Source organism: Salvelinus sp. IW2-2015, linkage group LG13 (genome assembly GCF_002910315.2).
Source record: "Salvelinus sp. IW2-2015 linkage group LG13, ASM291031v2, whole genome shotgun sequence".
Lineage (NCBI taxonomy): Eukaryota > Metazoa > Chordata > Actinopteri > Salmoniformes > Salmonidae > Salvelinus > Salvelinus sp. IW2-2015.
Genome location: NC_036853.1, coordinates 21,275,916 through 21,300,457, shown reverse-complemented (window position 1 = coordinate 21,300,457; position 24,542 = coordinate 21,275,916). Strand labels below are relative to the sequence as shown.

Sequence of the window (24,542 nt, the reverse complement as noted above, 5' to 3'; positions counted from 1 at the left end):
CATACCAGACATAACAATTACAGCCACCAGGGGTTCCATGCACTTGGGAAATTGTGCAGACTTGCTGAAACAGTTTTCCCCCTGTGTACACATGTCATGGTTTACTACCACATTAGTATAGGCCTAATATATGTATTCAGTTTTACTCAACTCAGCATATTCCTTTGTCACTCTTTCAACAGCTATTGAAGAAAGAGACAATTGAAGAGTAACTGATGGGGAGAGGACTACTGCTGAGCATTCTTATTTAAGAGTGCAAGGCTGCAAGCTGACAGAATATTTTCATGGCTCTAAAACTATTTAACTTTCCCATAACAAAAAAAGACCACATTGTTTACGTTTGGCTGATGCATGCAACCACTGGACTGCAGTGATAATATGTACTGGGTCACAGGCGTTAGGATGAGAAAGTACAAGAATAGGATACGCAATTCACAGGATGCAAAGCAAACATGCCCACAATTACATTGTGGCATGAAGACTGAAAAAATAGTAGCCTAGTCTACAATATCCCCCAAAACGAGAATCAAACTGTCAGCCCCGCGAGAAGGATAGGGGTCTGAGGATAGAGGGGGAGTGATATGTTATTTACTGGAACAGTCTCACGAGCACCAGAATGAGAGCGCGCGCTTAAAGGCACCCAGTGAAGAAGACCGGCTTCTTTCCCACTTTGGAATCTAGTTGTATTTCATTCAGCGCGTTCACTTAAATCGCTGGCAGACGAAGGAGCTACCCAATTATATCTATATTAAAAGGTAAGATTGAAATTCGCGTGAGAAAAATGCATCGGGACAAAACGTTTTCTTTTTCATAATGGGATTCGGTTTTATTTGTAGGTTACTTTCACTGTAGCCGATGCATTTTACGGAATAAATGGGTTATCAGTTATTCAATTTATTATAGCTGCTGTTGAAAGTCTTATGCATGCGAAGAAAATGTTTCTTCCAATGTCGATACATGTTCCATCGTGGTGAATCTGACATATAGACAAAATTGTGTGGCGCGCGCGCCTATGTCAAATACAATGTGAATAAGAATGTTTGTCTTCAGATGTCAGCTGTTTTAGCAGACATAATAATGTACACATAATACAGAGTTATCCAGGAGATCCGTTGGAAGGGACCAAACTGCGAATGTTCTGGTTGACTAAACTAAGAGCGGAGATTTGACATAAGGTACCTATGGATTTCCACAACCACAAATATCGTAAACATGAATGAAAAAAAAAAAAAGAGCTTTTTGGTCTTAATTAAGCTTAGGGTTAGGCATAAGGTTAGCACTGTGGTTAGGTTTAAAACCAGATTTTAAGAAGATAAATTGTGGAAATAGGTGGGCTTTATGACTTTGTGGCTGTGGTAACTAGTAACGACTGTTTTAATGTGATAGTCAGCTTCCCTTCCTACCCAGACAAGTCACTATTACGCTGAACAAAAAATATAAACGCAACATGTAAAGTGTTGGTCCCATGTTTCATGAGCTGAAATAAAAGATCCCCGAAATTTTCCATACGCACAAAAAGCTTATTTCTCTCAAATGTTGTGAACAAATTTGTTTACATCCCTGTTCGTGAGCATTTTAGCCTTTGTCAAGATAATCAATCCATCCATCTGACAGGTGTGGCATATCAAGAAGTTGATTAAACAGCATGATCATTACACAAGTGCACCTTGTGCTGGAGACAAAAGGCCACTCAAATGTGCAGTTCTGTCACACAACACAATGCCACAGATGTCTCAAGTTTTGAGTGAGTGTGCAATTGTCATGATGACTGCAGGAATGTCCACCAGAGCTGTTGCCAGAGAATTAAATGTTTATTTCTCTAACATAAGCCACCTCCAACAGCGTTTTAAAGAATTTGGCAGTACGTCCAACTGGCCTCACAACCGCAGACCACGTATAACCAAACCAGCCCAGGACCTCCACGTCCAGCTTCTTCACCTGCGGGATTGTCTGAGGGGCGGGGAGCTGAGGAGTATTTCTGTCTGTAATGAAGCCCTTTTATGGGGAAAAGTAATTCTGATTGGATGGCCCTGGCTTCCCAAGTGGGTGGGCTTATGCCCTCCCAGGCCCACCGATGCCTGCGCCCCTGCCCAGTCATGTGAAATCCATAGATTAGGGCCTAACCGATTTCCCTATATGAACTGTAACTAGGGCTGTGGCGGTCATGACATTTTGTCAGGCGGTGATTGTCATGCAAATAACTGCCGATCTCACGGTATTTGACTGTTTATTAACAAACACATTTAGCATCTCCGGCTTCCACGCATAGCCTACAAGCCATTGATGCACACCTATGGAGCGTCTACATTTWAAAAAGTCTAATAAATACACTTAATATAGCCTACACCATCACAATACATCAATGATTTATTTTAGGCCGGTCTAAAGAAACAATATGATATGAAGAAAATGTAACCTATTTCAGAAGAACAGAATAGCAWATTCTGAGTTGTCATTATGTTAGGCCCTAATCTGGCAATGCCATATAGCTGTGGGCTACACTAGTTCATTTAGCAGGAAAGAATTGCTTATAATTCCCGTGGCATTATTTTATATTGTTTTATAGTGAGAACAATAAAATGGAACATAGCTGAATAAAATAGAAAGGATAGTTTCCCCAAACGATTTTCGAAGGAGTGACACATGCGGCTATTCTGTGTTGAGTGGTTAATAAAGAAACAGGTCCTCCTATATGCTTAATTTAGAGTTATTTATGCAACTTTAGTTGTGATACAAGCGTTAGGCTATATGTTTAGATTTTCTAATACATAATAATAATTTTATGAAAAGTTGCATGAAAGGCATGCGCTCTGCTCTGTTTCTTGCACAGGCTGCACATTCTGGGCATCATTCACAAGTGATAGTATTCTCACTCCAATCAGACTATTCTCATTTGAATCTAGTCTGTACATACACTAAATAATATATGTGTGAAATTAGTTTGGATTTAGAATGGGCCATTATCTGTTGGAACAGGTGCAGGGGGGAAAAAAGCATTGTAATCCGTATGCACTTGAATAGCGAATGGAGGACGCTTTTCCCATGGTTAATTTTCATGCCAGCCAGGTAGGCTACTCCGGTTGTAAAGTGAAACAATGTGCTTAATATTAGGAAAGATGATAAATAAATATAATAGGCCTAGTGTATAGAAATCTGATTGGATCCTCTTTTTAATAGAGGCCATCAAAACTCTTTCTCATGAAATTGCATAGCATAGCCTATAGAAATGTTGCACAACATGGGCTTATAGGAACACTTATTTCATTCCATGCATCAACCAGCTATGAGGAGCTGTCTCTCACTGAGCAACAGGTGATCCTATTCCACTCAAGCTCTGAATGCCAGGGCTCTCATGAAGTGTTTGATTTGATTTTTGATTGCATTTGCGTTGAGAGCGCTGAGTACAAGACCATTAGCGACTGTCCGTTAGCAAGTTTGGTAGGCTACTAATGACTACCAGGTACCGCCTAGTTACCGTGACTAAACGGTCWCATGGAATTTGACTGTGGTCATGACTCGTGACTGCCAGTGTGGCGGTTATATGGACACTGTAACAGCCCTAAATGTAACTTAGCAAAATCTTAGAAATTGTWGCATGTTGCGTTTTATYTTTTTGCTTAGTATAGATGTCCAGCCATGTCTGAGGACATCATAAGAGGAAGTGGAAACCGGCCACGAAGGCCAACAGTGAGGGTGTTGGGGATGGTGGATGGGCGTAAGCATCTGCCTCTGGTGCAAGAGATTTTTGTTATAAGCCTATCCCAAACCTTAACCCTTACCTTAACCATTCAGAGTTAATGCCTAACCTTAAGATGTTGAAGTTAATGGCTAAACTTAACCTTAAATACTTGGACATTTGAGGTTTGGAACAACTTCGAAATTAAACGTTTGAGAAACATGGATGAACGTCTAATTTTAACTTGAGCCTGTGAGAGCTTGTTGTCCTTCCTGGACTCGTGCGTTGTGGAGCGCGCGCAAAAAAAGCTCACCTGCAGACCGCACTGGTTCCGCACGGATTTGCGCTCGCATAATGAAAATGATGAGCTTGCCGCCGCGTCGCCAGTTGCTCGGAATTGTTAGCGTTGCATTCATTATTATAGTTAGACCAAGTGTGTAAATCACATTAACATGCGTCAGAGGGGTCACAGCTCCAGAATTCTCTAACAAGACAAGGTTGTGCTCCAGGCTGTTCAGTGTAGGCCTATCTACAGTATGCTAATGAACAGCTTGAAGAGTGTGGTGTGTGTGTGGTGTGTGTGTGTGTGTGTGTGTGTGTGTGTGTGTGTGGTGTGTGTGTGTGTGTGTGTGTGTGTGTGTGTGGTGTGTGGTGTGTGTGTGTGTGTGTGTGTGTGTGTGTGTGTGTGTGTGTGTGTGTGTGTGTGTGTGTGTGTACAAAGAGGAGAGGAAGTAGGGAGAGAATAACAGACCGTTGGAATAAGACACCATGTACCATTTGCACGTCAACAACACTTTGACTTTGGACATCAAAAGGAGTAGAGAAGATCATTATCAGCCATTTCACTCAGCACATAATACACACACACACACACACACACAGCCAGTATAGATATAGTCTTTGTGGAACTCATTAATTTGTCAAGTGAATGTACAGCTGAGTCATAATGCTAACACATTGTTAGAGCGAGCAGCGTCTGCCCCAACACAGCACTTTGATTGGGAGGTTGTCATACCACTTAGGCTTTGACTGACTGTCTGAATGTCAGATGTTGACAATAGCAATGAGTGATGTGCTGAGTAACGTCAAGTGAGCTCTCATCAGTTTGGTTTGGACAGAATGGAGGACTGTCTAAACCGAGAGAGAAAGAGAGAAGGTGGTCGAAGAGAGAGGCAGAGCAGTCTTAACATTAAGATGCATGGAAGGAAGAAGAGATGTCAGGGAGATGCACGGTGGAGCAGAATCTCTTTGCCTGCTTCGTTGCTTAAGCCAGCCAAGCTCTCCCTTCATCACATACCCCCTCTCTCTCTCTTATTCCTCTACTCCCCCCTCACTCCTCTTTCCCCCTCTCCTCCCTCCTCCCTCCCACTCCTCCCCCTCTCTCTGTATCTCTCTCTCTCTGTATCTCTCTCTCCTCTACCCCCCCCCCTCTCTCCATATATATGTAAAGGCTTGACATGCACAGTCTATTTTAAATAAATGAAAACAGCTTTCTTGCAGTGAAGCGAGACACAGAGTGAAGTGAGACTGAACAGCGATTTGCAATTTAGGCCTGTGTGACACTCATCATCCCCCTCGCAGCCAGCAACAGTAAATTCACCCTCAGTCTTTCATTGCCTATCTATCTCTATCGCTCTATCCTCTCCAGCTATCCCTCACACATGCTCTCCACTACACACTTACATCTCAAATGCTGAAAATAATATGAAATGACATGTTTTTCTGTAATTGTGGAGCAGTAGACATGAGAGCATATGAACAACACTCAAACTAACTGTTTTAAAATGGGCCAGGAAGTACTATTAATGGATTCAAAGATGCAGCATTATACAGAAAAAAAGGGAATGGCTGTAAAAGCGTTAGTGGAGATACAGTAATATGGGTGGTTTAAAGATGAGGGAACAGACATATCGGCTCAGAGAGACTGAGTGCACATCTGGCATTAATATTGATGAAGTGGCATTAATGTGTGCAAAATACAAAAAAAGAGCATTAGTCCTTTTAAACAGTTAATTTTTCTCTTCGGTAAAGAAATTCATGTGAAGGGAGGGGTAGAACAAAGTCGAATATATAGCTCAAATTAGTTCTTTGTTATCAAGCATTAAGAAACTAGGGCAATTGCTGAATGGGAATGAATGAGTATTCTGTTCCTGTCGTAAACTAAAAAAATTTAATAAATTAAACATTCTGATAAATATTACACAGTCATTTTGGGTTAATAGTGTTTTAACTTAGGCCTATGTGCATCTAAATGAATGGGTTTTGTAATACAATTGAGATGTTTTAATTACACAGTAAAATGGAGCTCAGATAAGCTATTCAATATAACATGGGATTTGGGCATGCCAAGTCAGGGATTGTAGGTTGGCAGCCATCTGTTCTTATAGAAGAAATAAATGTACCATTGTTATCATATATATATATATATAGATGAGAAAGAAGAGAAGAGAGAAGAGAGAGAGAGAGAGAGAGAAGAGAGAGAGAGAGAAGAGAGAAGAGAGAGAGAGAAGAGAGAGAGAGAGAGAGAGAGAGGAAGAGAGAGAGAGAGAGAAGAGAGAGAGAGGAGAGAGAGAGAGAGAGAGAGAGGAGGAGAGAGAGAGAGAGAGAGAGAGAGAGAGAGAGAGAGAGAGAGAGAGAGAGAGAAGAGAGAGAGGAGAGAGAGCAACGAGAGAGAGAGGAGAGAGGAGAGAGAGAGACAGGAGAGAGAGAGAGCACAGAAGAGAGAGAGAGAGAGAGAGCACAGAGAGAGAGAGCACATTTTCAGTCTTAAGTTGGTGACAGCCTTCATTTCACAAAGCCTGGAAGATCGATGGCCGGGGTCTGACTCTAATACTAACGAAACTCGGATCGTTAAACTTTTGGGAAATGATGACAGAAATTGATTAAAATATGTATGAGTCCAATTAATCTTTGAAGGGGGACTTCTTCCACTACTTGGCATTGAGGCATGAGGAGGCCATCTTTAGGACGACATCAATCATCTGATGGACTGGCAATTGTGTCTGACACAGTAAAGTAGTGGAGCTGTGCCCCACCCTCTGCCCTTCAGGTCCAAACTCAGCCTCCAGAGACAAATCTCCTTTACATGCATTATAATGAGCTCATAACCTAACACAATAGTCTCATTACACTATGCCCCATTCTGTCACGAAGTATTCAGTGACACTTTAAACCAAAAGATGTAATGCTTTGTTACTAGTTACGAGCATCTATGAGCCCTTGTAATGTTTTATTATGTTATAAATAGATAATAGGTATTTATATGCTGCAATTTTACAACAGACTGAACATAGCCTCTGGTTTTCTATAAGCTGATGACTGTGGTGTCTAATCCTGCAATTCACTAAACACTAAACGATGGACAAATCTCCACATAGACTGGATGCAAAAACACAGTACAGACTATTGCAATATATTCCCCACAATGTGGAGTTGTAAAATGGCAGCCAGTTCTCCTCAGGTCTCGAGGAGTTAATGAGAATAGTGTCAACATCTCTGCATGTCTTCATGCCTCCTGCACCTCGGAGCTGTTTGCTCTCCTTTTAATTAAAACAGCTGAGATTACTCTAATTATCTCTCTACTCAGGTAATCCAGCTCCGCTCTGCTGCGGCCTTGGGAGGGAGTCCTGCATCATGTGTACAGCAGAACGGGAATGAGTTAGTGTGAGAGTGAAAAGTAAACCAGAATCAAGACTGACCCTGCGGATAGCAAAGGAAATCACAATGTGGGGAGAAGACGAACAGAATCCAAGGAGAGGATCAAAAAATCTCTGAATATATATATATAATTWTTTTTTTTAAACGAGTTGACTAACACAACACCTCCACTATGACCACCCCAACGGTGCTTCTTCTTGTTTTGGTTTGTATGTGGGAGGAGCAGCGAGGATGTAGTTCACTAACTGTTAGTTTGCCGATTACAGCTCAGAACAGCCAGGAAGACCTAATTGAACTGAGGGCTGCAGAATACTCTCTGGTGAATCATGGTCAGAATGCTGAGGTTCTTATGACAACCCACATCCCACTGACTCCTGGATTAACAGACAAAGAAAAGAATGGCATGGATGAAATAGTACAGATATCAACTCAAACTCCAGACTTTACCCTTCAAACCACTTTGACTCCTGGAAAGATATGGAATGTAATTACATCCAAGAGTGACCATGTGGATAATGGGGATAATGTTCACACTCAGTCACTTGAGGCCCAGCAGTCCATGGAGGCAGAGGCCAATGGAGACCCCAATCATCATGTGAAGGTCCAGACTGTCTCGCATCCAGAGTCCAGAGTTCTCCCAGAGAGTATCTCTGGGCGGGGCTTAGTCTCTCGGGGGGCTGGGTTAACTCTAATAGGGGTGGGGCCTCACTCTCGTCGTAAGCGGAGCTGGCAGTGGAACCAGTTCTTTGTCATTGAGGAGTACAGAGGACCAGAGCCAGTGCTCATCGGACGGGTAAGACCTCATCACAACCAATGTCATTAAAGTACAGTATGATTTCAGTACAGTATGATTTCAAATATCCATAAATGTATCTTTGGTAAATTCCTAGCACAACAGCCTGAGGATATAGTGCACCAGGGGTTCCCAAACTTTTTCACTCAAGCCCCCCTTCTAGCATTCATGGTGAACATCCCGCGCCCCCCACATCTCTTTCTGTAGGCACAAGCACTGTTTATGACACACACTGTTCACACCCCTCTTGTTGGCAGAGAGACAATTTTGCAGATTTAAAGCTTATTTCCTACAATTCTACACATTTTGCCATGTCTTAYATGAATGTATGTGTGTTCATGTGATGTTTGATTGACCCAAACATTACAACAAAAACTATGGGTTAAAAAACCGAGCTAAAAAGCGTTAGCTGATACGGGCTAGTTGATCTGGAAATGATCTCTCTAAGGTCTGCAATGACTGGCATGACGAGGAAAACTGATGATGCACTACCCAATTTGGAAATAGCACCTTGTGCATTCTACTATTACAACTTCCAGGAGTAAGGGGGCGGGGTGGTCCTTCGCACACCCCACAGTTTGGGAACCACTTCAGTACACTACTAGTCAGTTGACATACTTTACATACTTTAGACTTATTTTTCTACTGTATTATTGACTGTATGTTTTGTTTATTCCATGTGTAACTCTGTGTTGTTGTATGTGTCGAATTGCTATACTTTATCTTGGCCAGGTCGCAGTTGCAAATGAGAACTTGTTCTCAACTAGCCTACCTGGTTAAATAAAGGTGAAATAAACGTTTAAAAAAAAAAAATCATTAGGGTTAGCCAATAAGTACGGTAGGTTGCACCACACCAACAACACCGCAGAGCTGACAGGAAATCAGTGTTCAGACAGTGTGATGATGAGATGATTGGAGGGGTTTTAAATCAGAGCACACCTGAACCATCTAGATCTGTGGAAGTTACTTGTAGCACTTCACAGGCAAAGTGTTGGGCTGCTAATGCATCTGTTGGCAGCTTTAGTGTGTGTGTGTGTGTGTGGATTATATTAGCTGTGACGCTTACAGGGAACTCTGCCAACTCACAGTAGCAGGCAGCATACTTTATCGTGACACCCCAGTTTGGAGCCTCCCCAACCAACACTGTGTTCACCTCGTAAATGTTTCATCTTCCTCTCTGCCTGTTATTGAAACAGTCAGGGAGGGATGTCAGTGCGGTCGGTGGAGAAATAATATACTCTTTCTTGTTGTTGTAGTAAGTGTGCAAGTCTGATTCAGGGCTTGAGATGGCTAGGATGCTGTTTGGATGTTATGTCAAACATGTTCCAGCTTGTTAGGGCTATGAGTTTGATAAGATCATACATACATCAATGCCCAGATTCACATACATGTATAGAGTGTATGTGCTATGCCGTTTGAAAGACATTGCTAAAAACGTAAGATACAGTACATCATGGCAATGAATGAGAATTTTACTGGGAGAGAAAATCAGCAAGGTGAAGATAGACTGAAGATCCCTGCCACACTGTAAGAGCAAGGAGAAGAGAACATTGAGATGAAAGAGAGTGGGGGAGAGTGACAACGGCATGGGGAAAGTAGCCGTCTGGGAATTCTATCAGAGATCATTTCAACAACAAAAAATAATGTTTTTATGGATTGGATAAGTTTAAACCCCACAGAGGATTTTTTTTTGCCATGGCGACTGATGCACAGCAGGACTGAGCTAGCAATTAGATTGAGACTAGGAGTGTAGGGGTTGGTGAGAGACAGGGTGGGGGCTAGGAGGGAAGGATGTTAGGAGAGTAAGATAGGGAAGGAGACTGACAAAGATGTCTCTRGTGGTGATGTATGGGATCCGAATCAAAGCAGATTTAAGGAGGAAGAATATATAGCATTTTTTACTGTGTTATCATGTGTTTCTTTAATCCCTAACTGCACGCTCAACTACACACATACACACACTGACTCGCTCTCTCTGACACACATATCACAGTTGCACACAGACACACTTGGCTGTATACACCCAGGGTTTATGAATTACAGTTGACATGTATACCAATGTTTTTATGCACCATTTTGGTATTCTTGGGTAGAAGAAATGCACATCTATGTGATTAAAGGCCTAGGGCCGTAATACTTTCTTACGCTTGCTCTCTCCAGGCTTATGTCACATAATAATATTAACAATTTTCCTTGCCCATGGCTTGGCTTGTACGTAATTCTCATGTGAAAAATATAATAACCACAGAGACCACAAAGCTGTTTTCATATGAAAGAACCTACAGTATATATACAGACCTTAATTGATGTGAAAACCTGCAGTAATATTGCTCAGCCAATATCAAACAACCCATGCTACTTACTATAGTTAAAAGAATCGGTTGTGGTTCATTAGAGAGAGGTTGTGTTGGTCTAAGATGGAGGGTCGCAGCGGAGGGGAGGAAAGGATGTGATGTGAGTAAGCCTACTGGATTATGAGCATGTGTAGATGTGCCTTAAGGGGAGCGAGATGTGAASGTTCCTGGTCAGAAAGCCTTCCTTGTGTGATGAAGGCTGAGTAATCTCTTTAGCTTTCTATTTCTGTGTGTCTGGCCTTTTACCCACCAAGCTCCCTGTAATATCCCCCTACTGCTATTAAATACTGAACAAGCTAGCACTCTTCACTGCAAAGTAAAATGGGCAGACACACAGAGACAGGTAGACAGACAGAAAGAGAGAAACAGATGGGCAGATGGACTGTCAGAGGTACGTTCTCAGAGAGAGAGAGACAAATTTTACCCCAATATCTACTGTGGGATATCAAATCAAATCAAATTTTATTAGTCACATGCGCCAAATACAACAGGTGTAGACCTTACAGTGAAATGCTTACTTACAAGCCCTTAACCAACAATGCAGTTTTAAGAAAAATGCCCCCCCCCCCCCAACAAACTAAGAGATAAGAATAACAATAATATGCGTCAACAGCAACCTTGCGTTATCATTAACAGCAGACCCGTGCATTTCCACAGTGAAAACAATGTACTGAGCAAATGTCAAATTGGCTTTTTACCAAAATACCTTATGACAGACCACGTCTGCCACCCCGCACACCCTAATTGACAAACAAACAAACCAAAACAAAGGCAAAGTCTTCTCATGCTTTTTGATTTCAAAAAGGTTTTGACACAATTTGGCATTAGGGTCTGCAATATATATTGATGAAAAGTGGTGTTGGGGGAAAAACATACGACATTATATAATCCATGTACACAAACAACAAGTTTAAAATTATCAAAAAACACACATTTCTTTCCACAAGGCCTTGGGGTGAGACAGGGATGCAGCTTAAGCCCCACCCTCTTCAACATATATATCAACGAATTGGCGAGGGCACCCGGCTTCACCCAACTAGAATATGAAGTCAAAGATCTACTGTTTGCTGATGATCTGGTGCTTCTGTCCTCAACCAAGGAGGGCCTACAGCAGCACCTAGATCTTCTGCACCTAGATCTTCAGTGATGACAAAAATAATAGTGTTCCAAAAAAGGTCCAGTCGCCAGGACCACAAAAACTAATTCCATCTAGACACCGTTGCCCTAGAGCACACAAAAAACTATACATACCTCGGCCTAAACATCAGCATCATAGGTAACTTCCACAAAGCTGTGAACGATCTGAGAGACAAGGCAAGAAGGGCCTTCTATGCCATCAAAAGGAACATAAAATTTGACATACCAATTAGGATCTGGCAAAAAATACTTGAATCAGTTATAGAACTCATTGCCCTTTATGGTTGTGAGGTCTGGGGTCCGCTCACCAACCAAGAATTCACTAAATGGGACAAACATCAAAATGAGACCATACAGAGCAGAATTAATCTGATACCCGCTAATTATCAAATCCAGAAAAGAGCCATTCAATTCTACAACCACCTAAAAGGAAGCGATTCCCAAACCTTCCATAACAAAGCCGTCACCTACAGAGAGATGAACCTAGAGAAGAGTCCCCTAAGCAGGCTATTCCTGGGGCTCTGTTCACAAACACAAACAGACCTCACAGAGCCCCAGGACAGCAACACAATTAGACTCAAACAAATCATGAGAAACAAAAAGATAATTACTTGACACATTGGAAATAATTTACAAAAAAACTGGGCAAACTATAATGCTATTTGGCCCTAAACAGAGAGTACACAGTGGCAGAATACCTGACCACTGTGACTGACCCAAAATTAAAAAGCTTTGACTATGTACAGACTCAGTGAGCATAGCCTTGCTATTGAGAAAGGCCGCCATAGGCAGACCTGGCTCTCAAGAGAAGACAGGCTATGTGCACACTGCCCACAAAAGTGTAAACTGAGCTGCACTTCCTAACCTCCTGCCAATGTATGACCATATTAGAGACACATATTTCCCTCAGATTACACAGACCCACAAAGAATTCGAAAACATATCCAAATTTGATGAACTCCAAAATATATTGGGTGAAATACCACAGTGTGCCATCACAGCAGCAATATTTGTGACCTGTTGCCACAAGAAAATGGCAACCAGTGAAGAACAAACACCATTGTAAATACAACCCATATTTATATTTATTTATTTTGTACTTTAACTATTTGCATATCGTTACAACACTGTATATAGACATAATATGACATTTTGAAATGTTCATTTTTTATTTTTTATTTCACTTTTGTTTATTTTCTATTGCCTCTTGCTTTGGCAATGTAAACACGTTTCCCATGCCAATAATGCCCCTTGAATTGAATTGAGAGAGAGAGGGTGACAGAAAGACAAAGGTAGAGATACATAGACAGGCAAACAGATGGATTCAGAGAGGGAACGAAAACAGACAGATGGACAGAACAGAAGACAGACAGAGCGACATTTGGGGGCCACTGTCCACAGTCATGTGCTCTCACCCCCTAACAATCCCCCGGTGGCCTATTTGGTCCAATGAGTTAATTAGCTGTACGCATCAGTACACATTCTGGTCCCCTCTGTCCCCTTCACACCTGGTGCCATTCAATTCACACTGACTGAACACCACATCTTGGACTTGATTCAACCGCCGATTTCACAAACTATTGTTTAGGTAGATGATCAATTATGCTAATGAGGGATGCGTTTTCTGAGTCAGTGGTGGCTTGGACACAATATGTCAAACAACAAAGCATAAGTTCAACTGTAAACCCTCTTTTTAGAGAAAAGATCATAGAGAACTAAAGCCACTCATTAGGCKAGGCTCAATGCAGAATCCATAGATATTTTATGACTTTATATTTCTCTCTCTATACACATATATCTCCTGCAGCTGCACACAGATATGGACCGAGGTGATGGGCGTACCAAGTACATCTTAGAAGGAGAGGGGGTGGGGTCTGTGTTTGTCATCGATGGGAACACGGGCAACATCCACGTCACCAAGTCCCTGGACCGAGAAGAGAAGGACCAGTACCGCCTCATCGCCACGGTAACCGACCGCCAGACGGGCCACGCCCTCGAACCCTCGTCCATGTTCATCATCAGAGTGCAGGACATCAATGACAACCCACCTGTCTTCCAGAATGAGCCATACAGCACCACCGTGCCCGAGATGGCCAATATAGGTATTACATGTGACAGACAGGGCTTCGGTCTTGATCTGTGATTTACATTACAGTCTAGACAAGCTGCCTCAAGGGCTTATTAGTCATTCCTGAAGTCTCACCAATCCATCTCTCTCTAACAGGTACATCCATAATCCAGGTGACAGCCACGGATGCAGACGACCCTACGTATGGTAACAGTGCCAGGCTGGTGTATGCTGTGACCCAGGGCCAGCAGTATTTCTCTGTGGATCCTCAGACAGGTCTGGTGGGCCTACAATGCAGACTCTTATCAAGCTACATGTTAACCATATAGTAGCCATGCTGATGAACTGACACTACAGTATGACCCTTTGATTTGTAAAGATATCATATGGTGTAACTTCTGTGGTCTGATGTATTCTGTGTACTCTACAAAAAGCAGGGGTCAGCAACAGGTAGCCCGCGGTCCAAAATTTGTTCTAATAGAAAATAGAGATGTGTAATCATCGCTTAATGTAAATACAATCTCCTTTTGGGCTTAGTTGTGTTCAATTTGTAGTCRAAAAATATTATAATTATGTTCTGGCTCCCCGGAACATCCGCTCCTACAAAAACAGCCCGGGGTTGAATCTTGTCGCCTACCCCTGACATAAAGGCTTGTGACATAGCTATATGTGACATTAAAGCAGGTGACTCATCCCACTACAGCATTTAGGTCTGCTTGTCCCTTCAGCTGTGATGTAATGTAATGCATCATGTGCTTATTTACTGTCCTCTCATCGTCCTCTCTGCCAGGTGTCCTGCGTACTGCTGTAACTGACATGGACAGGGAGAGTCAGGACACCTATCTGGTCGTCCTTGAGGCCAAAGACATGGGGGGGCACCTGGGGGGGATGTCAGGGACGACCACAGTCACTGTGAGGCTGAGTGACGTCAACGACAACCCCCCTCACTTCAGAAAGAGTGAGAACATTACAGTTACGGTTTTGTTATTGGTCATTGTCATGCTATTGTGGTTATAGCTTTCAACTTCTATAACTCCAGTTGAAACATTCTTAGGACATATTTCTGTATTCTCRCTCTCTCTCTSTGTGTGTGTGTTTCTGTGTGTGTCTGCYTGMGATTGTGCGTGTGTGTGATTTTGTGTGTTTGATTTTGCATGTGTGCTTGTCTGATTTTGTGTGTGTATGTGTGTGATGAAATGCCTTGCAATGTGGCACTTGTGATGGTGCACTGATCTCTCGCTGCTACTAAGAGCACCTTTTGGATCTTCTCTGCCAGGATTGTCACACAGCAGCGCTGTGCTTATAGTGGATTTTGAAGCCATTTTATGGAGTGTTCCTTGATGTGTGCATATGGCTCGTGTTTCCTCATGGCAAACTAATGAATAAATTCCATGAATGAGCTGCTTATCTGTTCTTCCTCCTCCTCACCGTCATCTTCATCACCATCATCAATCTGAGTTGATAACATATTTTGAGATTTCTCTGTTAGGTTTCTCAACACTAAGCTCTTCCTGAAAAACAGTGAGAGATCATGGTCAAGTCTTTTCTTATCCAAGCGCTTCTGCATTCTATTCTATTCATATTWGATCTGCCATCCAGTCAATTCTGCTCCAACAGACAGTAGAATCACTGCAGAATATAACATTCTCAGTCATACAATACATTCCTCTGTAATATATGCCCCTCTCTCTCTCTCTCTCACTCTCCCATTCCTCTCTTTCTTGACTTCACCCCTCCCTCGTTCTCTCTCTCAAGCAATTTCATAATTCCAAATGCACAGTATTTATTAAGCACTATAGCTGTCTTCCTACTGTAGCTCACTGTGTGCARGTTCATGATTCTCTATCTGACACTAATGCAGAGTGAATCTAAACAAACGTATTTGTTTCATCTGTGGAGATAGAGATGTGTGTGTTGAATTCGCAAAGCTTTGAATTATTAACAAGTGTCATTAGATGAAAGTGTGTCCTTTCCATACTGTTTAGAGGGAGACCATGGTAGGAATACTACAGTTAGTCACTCACTGTGTAGAATCAAAGAGAGACAGACAGACTCATCGTTGAGAGCCAGGGAACTGCCAAACCCTGCTGTCACAGACTACTGCACTTTGGCTGCCGTTTCCTTGGATACAGGACACTCAAAGAGAAGTTTGTCTTTTGGTTTTCATCATTACTGTAAACATTTTCCCTGAGGACTACTGGAATGCCTACTCTCATTTTAGGATCTAAATGGTATGTCTATGCCCTGTCACTCATCTGTGTGGTCTCTCTCTTTCTCTCGCTCTCTCTCTTTCGCTCTCTCGTTCTCTCTCTTTCTCTCGCTCTCTCTGTCTCGCTCTCTCTCTCTCTTTAGGTGCCTGGTCATTCWCTATCTCTGAGCTGGCAGCACCAGGAGTGGAGGTGGGTCGCCTCTCGGCCACAGATGCTGATCTGGGAGAGAACGCCATGCTGGAATATACCATCCTGGACGGAGAGGAGGGGGACACATTTAACATCACCGGAAGAGACCAAGAGGCTGTCATTGTGTTAAACAAGGTGAGCAATAAGATACATAGCTCTTAATCAGACTCAAGTCAAAAAACATCCACAATGGTGTAAAATGAGAGGCTAAACTAAGCATTGCTCCTCCAAGCTACTCTAACAAGGAAGTTCATGCAGTGAAAAACATAGACAACAGCAGGACAGTGTTGCCTGCAGAGACTTCAGTCAGCAACAATCAGGTCTGATAATAGGATGCTTTGAATAAAGAAATATTTGGTCTGGAAACAGTATTTTAACAGTTTTTCCTCAGTAATTTTTCCTAGCAATCCTGTTGTGTGATTGCAGGCAATGTCACAAACGTAATTAACTTAAACAAAACATATCTCACCTTGGTTTGCTTGGAAATAGACAAAGAGATCCAAATACCCTGGAATTTATGCACAACTATTTGAAAAATGAAAGATTCCATCTAGCAGTTGAATTGAAATCGCCAACCAGAAAATAGGTTGTGAGCCTGTGTTTTCCTCAGTGTGGTGTCAAGTACACGGGGCATCGCAAGCTCCATTTAACAAAGTGTGTGAGATGAGGGTGAGAGTATGAGATAGAATGTGGGAATGATGAATCAACATGGGAGCAAATTAATTATGGAACCAGGGCTGGGGAAGGGGCACGATGAAAAGAAGAAGAAAGAGAGAGTGTTTGAGCAAAGGAGAAAGAGAGAAATAGTAGACAAAACTGGTTATAGGAAAGGACATAAGTCAAATCTAATTGGTGGTACTGTATTTCTCTCCTCAGCTGCTCGACTATGAGAGGTGCGGTTCCTACTCGTTCTCAGTGGAGGTTATGAACCCCGTAGTGGACGCACGGTTCCTACGGAAGGGTCCCTTTAAGGACCGGGCGACCGTACGGGTCATGGTCCTCAATGCAGACGAGCCCCCCCGCTTCTCCCGGTCACGTTACCGTCTAGATGTGCCTGAGAACTGTCCCCCTATCTGCAGCGTGGGTCGGGTGTCTGCTGTGGACCCAGACACGGGACAAAGCTCCAACATCAGGTAGCCTACACTCAGCCAGTCAGTCCGTTCGTCAGTCAGTCAATCTGTCCTTCACTCACTCACATTATCTTTTCTCAAACTACCCCCCCCCCCCCCCCCCCCACTCCCCCCGGTACTCTATTGACCCTCAGTCTGACCCTGAGGCTCTGTTCCGTATTGCTTCTGACAGCGGCCTTATCACCACGGTGATGGAGTTGGACCGGGAGCGCGAGCAGTGGCATAATATCACTGTCATCGCCACACAGAGAGGTATGAGGCTCTCCCCCCCTCTCTCCTCTCAGCTTCAGCCGCCCCCAGGAAATACACGCACTCTGGCTTAGTACAGTCATGTTTTCCCCATATATCACTCATTGTAGCCCTGGGGTGAGAGCTGTGGAAAGCTGGAATGAAGTTGATGTTGAACTCACCAGGCACTCCTTTCCTGTTCCAGACAATCCTAACCTTGTAACCAGAGTTGTGGTTGCCATAGAGACGCTGGACCAGAATGATAATGCACCAGAGTTGGACAGGCAGTACACAACGTCTGTGTGTGACTCCAGTACCCCTGGACAGGTCAGTGCTGCTGCTAACACTTACCTACGGAACGTAACTCTGACACTGCACTTTATCAGTCTATCTATCTATAGACCCGCATGCTGATAACCATAATGCCATTTTTTTACTCCAACCTTTAGAGGACAATTCTCCTTAGAAGTCTTTGAAGATTTCCTATTCCTTTTGATGTCTCATTTTTATGAAATTGGACCTGATGTCAGATAACTGTTTCCTGTTTCTCTAGCCTGCCATTGGCTGAGTTCATTTTCTCTAATGCCATTGGCTGACTTCTTTTTCTCCAATGCCATTGGCTCAGTTCTGTGACTGTGAGGTCCAATAGAAGTCCTCCTCTCTCTGCTCTGTCTCCCAGGTTGTTCAGGTACTGCGGGCGGTGGATAGGGACCAGGGAGGACAGGACGCCACAGTCCACTTCAGCATCCCTCCAGAGTCCAGTTCTGCTCTAAACCTCACCATCAGGGAGAGTGGAGGTGCCCTCGAGCAATATTCAACCTCCGTGTCAAATTGTCACCCTCCTCAGCCCTCTGCCTAATGCATGTCAAATCCGAAATTCTGCAACGGGATCATTTTTTTGACATGCTTGATGACAGTGTGTCTACATCTCATAGTATATAAGCCTGTCGAACTTCTAATATTAATTTTAGGACTGACATAGTGCAACTGGAGAATGACATTTCTGTACCAGTGACCTGACGACTGGCTTGTGTTTCTGGTGTTACTGTCTTATTTAACCCCAGGTGCCACAGCGAGACTGGTGCTCCAGTCGGCCCTGCAGCCCCTCGCTGGCTTCTCCTCCTCCCTCCTCACCCTGTACGTGCCCATCGTGCTGCGGGATGGGGCGTCCGGCCTCACCAACACCGGGACGGTCACCGTGACCGTGTGTCCATGTCTGAGAGGAGGCATGCAGGCCGAGGAGAGGGGCAGGCAGAGGGACAGGGGCTGGGAGAGACAGACAGTATGTCTGCCCCTGCCCTCCGCCTCTCCATCACTCATCTTCAGTATGGTCACCTTGCTGGCCCTGCTGGCCTGTGTCACCACGCTGCTGGGTAAGACTCTCTGTGTAGTAGGACTACTGTCAAATCAATGTATAGTGCATGCCTGTTTGTACTGTTTGCACTATACTGTATGTCTGTCTGTCTATTCGTTGTCTGTCCTTCTATCTGAAGATCTGTATCCCATGAAATGGACAGCAGTGTGTGGTATTTACGATCATGTACCNGGTCTGCACAACGCATCACCGGGGGCAAACTACCTGCCCTCCAGGACACCTACACCAACCGATGTCACAGGAAGGACAAAAAGATCATCAAGGACAACAACCACCCGAGCCACTGCCTGTTCACCCCGCTATCATCCAGAAGGCGAGGTCAGTACAGGTGCATCAAAGCGGGGACCGAGAGACTGAAAAACAGCTTCTATCTCAAGGCCATCAGACTGTTAAACAGCCATCACTAACATTGAGTGGCTGGTGCCAACATACTGACTCAACTCTAGCCACTTAAATAATGGAAAAATGTATGTAATAAATGTATCACTAGTCACTTTAAACAATGCCACTTTATATAATGTTTACATACCCTACATTACTCATCTCATACTGTACTCTATACCATCTACTGCATCTTGCCTATGCCGTTCGGCCATCACTCATTCATATATTTTTATGTACATATTCTTATTCATTCCTTCCAAGAAGCACAAGCATTTCGCTACACTCGCATTAACATCTGCTAACCATGTGTATGTGTCAAATCAAATTTGATTTGATTTGATTTGGAGTTGTGTGGCTGTAACCAGGTTTCCATCCAACCTTTTTATGCGATTAAAGTACKTCAGATAAAAATGTAATGATGGAAACAGCAAATTTGTCAGTAAAATTTCCGGTCTGGAGCGTGAAGTCACAAGCTCTGCTGGACGGCTACTGCGTAGCAACTGTTCTTATTATACCTCAGTAGTAGCAACCTTGCGGTGCCAAAAGCCCTGGTCTGACCTAGAAAGCCTATGTAAATTACGATCACCAGAAAGGCCAAACACCCCCAATAATTTACCCCCATTTTGGGATCTAAAATTTGCTTATTATGATCAAATTCGATCCCCACYGTGAATTATTTTCAAGTTCGCTACAAATCGAGATTAAATAGTGATCCATTCTGACTACTACATTTGTTGTCACGCAGGACTACATGCTTACACAGACCAATCATGGGCTGGTAGGCTACAATGAGGTTCCCAGTTAACTCTCTCAGGCAGGATGAAATCAATTACATCAACCTTGATCCTGTGCTAGTTACAGTCACTTTCACCATGATTTTATGGTGCCATTCAAACCCATTCAGCAATATCAAAGATTTTTATAACTAACCCAAGATAGACCACAGCCTGTCGTTTCCAATGGGAGCAAATTAATCKTAGTGGACAAAACAAGCGAGGAGGTGGGCCAAGCCAAGCACGAGCTAGCGAGATCCTTTTGGCATGTTCTAGCATGTATTTGAATATTTCCGTTAGGAAACGCCTACTCTATGAAGTGAGCGTGTGCCATAACTAAATTCGCCCTTGCACTCCTACTAAACAATAAAACAAATTGAAACTTTGGCAAAGGGTAAAGTCTACAAAACTTAGTTCACTACAGATTATAGTTTTCGGGAAAAGAAAACTGTATTGAGCCAAAATCCATCTCTCTCCATCTTCTCCCACTTCCGGCCACTGGGCCATTTGTTGGTGAGGGAAAATGTCAACCGGAGGCTTCAGATTTATACATCTGTTGAAACATCTAGCTCATTGTTCTATCTGTGGCAATATGGCGTTCTTCAAATTCAAATACTTCCGGCTACATACGCCATCGAGAGTTTTCCAAAGGAATACATGGATGACATCAGCGCTATCACTATCTACTGGCTTTAATGTCAATGCTTCATGCACAGAATTTTATCCGCAACAAGTTAATTTGATGGAATCACATCTCCGGTGGGAATATGTGCATATATTATTTATGCAGATTTTTGAATATTCGTATGAAAATCTGTCGCCAATTGGATGGAAACCTAGCTTGTGAGGTCCAATATAAGTTCTCCTCTCTCTGCTCTGTCTCCCAGGTTGTTCAGGTGGTGAGGGCAGTTGATAGGGACCAGGGAGGACAGGACGTCACCATCCACTTCAGCATCCCTCCAGAGTCCAGCTCTGCTCTAAACCTCACCATCAGGGAGAGTGGAGGTGCATTCTAGCTATGTTCAAACTCTATGTCAAGCTGTCACCCTCTTCAAACCTCTTATGTCAAATCAGAAATTCTGCAACTGGATTATCATTGACAATATGCTTATTTTTATTTTACATGCTTGATGACAGTGCACCTGCATCTTACAGTAACGATATAGGCCTGTTGGATTTAGCTGAAATTCATATTATGACGTATAAATGGACAATGGCATTCATATACAAATGACCTGATGACTGACTTGAGTTTCTGGTGTTATTGTCTTATTCAATCCCAGGTGCCACAGCCAGCCTTGTTCTCCAGTCGGCACTGCAGCCCCTCCCTGACTTCTCCTTCTCCCTCCTCACCCTGTACGTGCCCATTGTGCTGCGGGATGGGGTCTCCGGCCTCACCAACACCGGGACGGTTACCGTGAACGTATGTCCCTGTCTGAGAGGGGGCATGCGGGCCGAGGAGCGGGGGAGACAGAGGGACAGGGGCTGGGAGAGACAGACGGTATGTCTGCCCCTGCCCTCAACCTCTCCATCACTGATCTTCAGTATGGTCACCCTGCTGGCCCTGCTGGCCTGTGTCACTACACTCCTAGGTAAGACTTGAGGTCTACTGTCTGATGTATAGTACATGCCTGTTTCTACTGTTTTCAGTATACTGCCTGTGTCTGTCTGTCTGTCTGAAGATCAGTATCCTGTGAAATGGACTGCAGTGTCAATGTGTGGTATTTACGATGATGTGCCTCTCTCTCTCCCCCCCCCCAGTGGTGTGTGCTCTGTCTCTGTCTCTGCGGCATCAGAAGCGAGACTCCCACTCCCCATTTGAGGAGGATGATGTGAGGGAGAACATCATTACCTACGATGACGAAGGGGGAGGGGAAGCAGACACTGCTGCCTTTGACATCACCACGCTCCAGAGCATGCACAGAGTAGAGTGCATGCAGGACAGCAGGAACATGTGAGCTGTGACGTCTGTCTGTGTAGTGTGTGTTTGTGTGCGTGTGTGTGGCCGTGTGTGTGTGTGAGCATGTGTGAGGGAGTGTTGGCGTGCACATGTCTCTGTGTTGCTCTGCCTTATGCTCTTGTCTTCCCCCAGATGGTACACCCAGCAGAATCAGGCCAGGGACATGACGTACAGCTGGAGCCGGACCCCACACTCTACTGCGGACCCACAGCGTCCAGGCTCAGCCCCTGTATACGGGCGCCTCTGCTACAGCATTCACACCCTGCCTGTCCTCAGAGACTGTCACAAGGGGCCAACACCGTTCCAGTCAGGTCTGCAGCTGGCCAAACTGATGGGAACCTATGAGCTTCCTGGCAATCACATGGATAATAACTCCCTAGTCATCCAGAACCAGGGCAGCTTTGATCTACTGGAGCCTGAGGCGATTCATCTCAACTCTGCTGAGCCATGGTGCCCCAGGAGAGATGGACCAGAGAGCTGGGTGGCTAACAGCAGACCCACAGAAAAAGAGGAAGGCAGGGAGACCAACACTGACACCCAGCAGCAGCTGCATCTCGAGCAGGCACCAATCACAGTCAGACATTAACTTTCATATATAATGGATGTAACAATGTTGTTATTATCAACCTCAGCTGTCTCAATGTTATTTTTGTAAATCTCTCAGGCTATTTTTCATTTTAAAGTATTTGATAATCGTTATTAAAGTATTGTGTATTTCCTCCCCAGACACAGCCTGAGTCTGTACTGACAGATGAAGCACTGGTTCTGACCTATTCTGTCCCAAATGGCTCATCCTCTCAGAGTCACAGCAGCAGCATCTCTTCATCAGAGCAGCAGGTGAACAATCCAGACCTCTTTCCCTCCCACACTATCACCACCAGAGCTTCTAACTCTGCAGTAGATGACACAGACACAGATTCCTCTACTCTCCCCAGCTCAGAGAAGAATGAAGACACTGTTGGTGTTAGCCAGATAAATACTAATAACATCCACACTAATCTACTGGGGGACTCAACATACAGCATTGTGGGTTCACTAAACCAGGGCAGTGGAGGGATACCTGTGACCGGGACTACTTTGTATCCAGGCAGTGCAGAATTCCTGAACATGTACGCGCTTGGTAGGAGCCTCTCTGGAGGCATGCTGGGATACGGCAGGGGGTGGGGCTGTGCCCGGGGACTGGTGTCTAACAGGGCAGGGGAAAAGGGTGGGGCTAACTGTAACCCCTCCCTGCCTTTGAGGATGGAGGACTTCCTGAAGCACCGTTTGGACCAGGTGACTGACCTATCCCAGCCACCCTACGACTCACTGCAAACCTATGAGTTTGAGGGGGGGGACTCCCGGGCAGGGTCACTGAGCTCACTGGAAAGCGAGGGCGAGAGGGAGGAGGAGAGAGGGAGGGAAACGGTAGACGAGTTGGACCAGAAGTTCCATAGGCTAGTGAAGATAATCGAAGAGAGAGAACAAGAAAAGGAGTGTGAGAGAAGTTCAGTGGAGGAGACGACGACACGGGCAGAAGATAGAAGCCAGGGTTTGGATGTCAACGAGATGAGCAAAACAGAGAGTATTGATGAAGAGAAAGAGGTCTCAAGGTGGGATTTTTAGGGAACCTGCGAATCAAAGAGACTGAATAGGAGTTTGGAAAGGAGAGAGAAACACTCCAACAGATGCAATTTAAAAGCAATACGGGGGTGTTATGCACGACTTCAGAGAGAAAATTCTTCTGTTCTGTTCTGTTCAATGACTAAACTTCCTGCTTGTTGGCTATGCAGCACAGCTGAGACATGCCGGAGGATCCATTAGCACATCTCATAAACTCACCCTTGTGTTTATTAAACAGTATATAAAAAATGTCACTTTTAGACTTTCCTTGTAACGGATATGAATAATGCACCTAGGCTTTCTACACTGAAGTTATGAAAAATGCACTTTCTGAAATATTGATTCCCAGCCCTGAAAGCTGCATTGTTGGAAAATAGGCCTCATGAAAAATGAAAGGGAATTGTGATATTTAATGTTGATAGTTAATTAGGTGCACTTTCACTTAGAACACTGTTGTTCCCAAAGGCGACATTTAAACATGGATAACTGAWTTGAACTCATTCTAAAAAGCATACCAATTCCACACTTCTACACTTGCATACACACAGACACACACTTATAGAGCTAATGTGAATATATAAGGGTAAATCTGTGCACATTACATCCAGTCAAATGAAAGCTGTTCAGGTGATGATATTATGTCACAATCAGGAGGGAGCTCTTCAGAATTGTATAGACTTTGACACCCAGGCTATGTATTGTCCCAGTAATTATAATCACAGTAATAGGTTCTATGAAACACTATGCAATTTGCACACTGACTAGACATAATACYTCTTTGAAGAAAGAAGCCTTGTAAAAAGTTMAATATGTTTCCTACTATAGCGACATGATTATGTGCATACTGTAAATATCATCCTCTGCCATGTGGTGATTATTGAGTGGAGGATTTCACACAGACCACGAAAGTGTCCCTTTATGAGAAACACTGTCATTATTTCATAATTTGTAGTGATTAAATGGTTGGTGTTAAAGAAGATGTCTGTTGTGCCACGTTATTTCCCAC

General features: G+C 43.8%; 1 protein-coding gene across 1 annotated transcript; it reads left to right on the top strand.

The window, feature by feature from the left end:
* The first annotated feature begins 7,257 nt into the window (after window positions 1-7,257).
* Window positions 7,258-24,477, top strand: LOC111971560 (cadherin-7-like). The gene is made up of 13 exons (XM_023998393.1): window positions 7,258-8,126; window positions 13,425-13,719; window positions 13,842-13,961; window positions 14,476-14,643; window positions 16,038-16,219; window positions 16,961-17,195; window positions 17,314-17,466; window positions 17,648-17,769; window positions 18,122-18,239; window positions 18,507-18,815; window positions 21,736-21,928; window positions 22,067-22,508; window positions 22,661-24,477. Exons 1-13 carry the CDS (start codon window positions 7,506-7,508, stop codon window positions 23,537-23,539), a joined length of 3,837 nt encoding a protein of 1,278 aa, XP_023854161.1. The 5' UTR covers window positions 7,258-7,505; the 3' UTR covers window positions 23,540-24,477.
* Window positions 24,478-24,542: the final 65 nt, after the last annotated feature.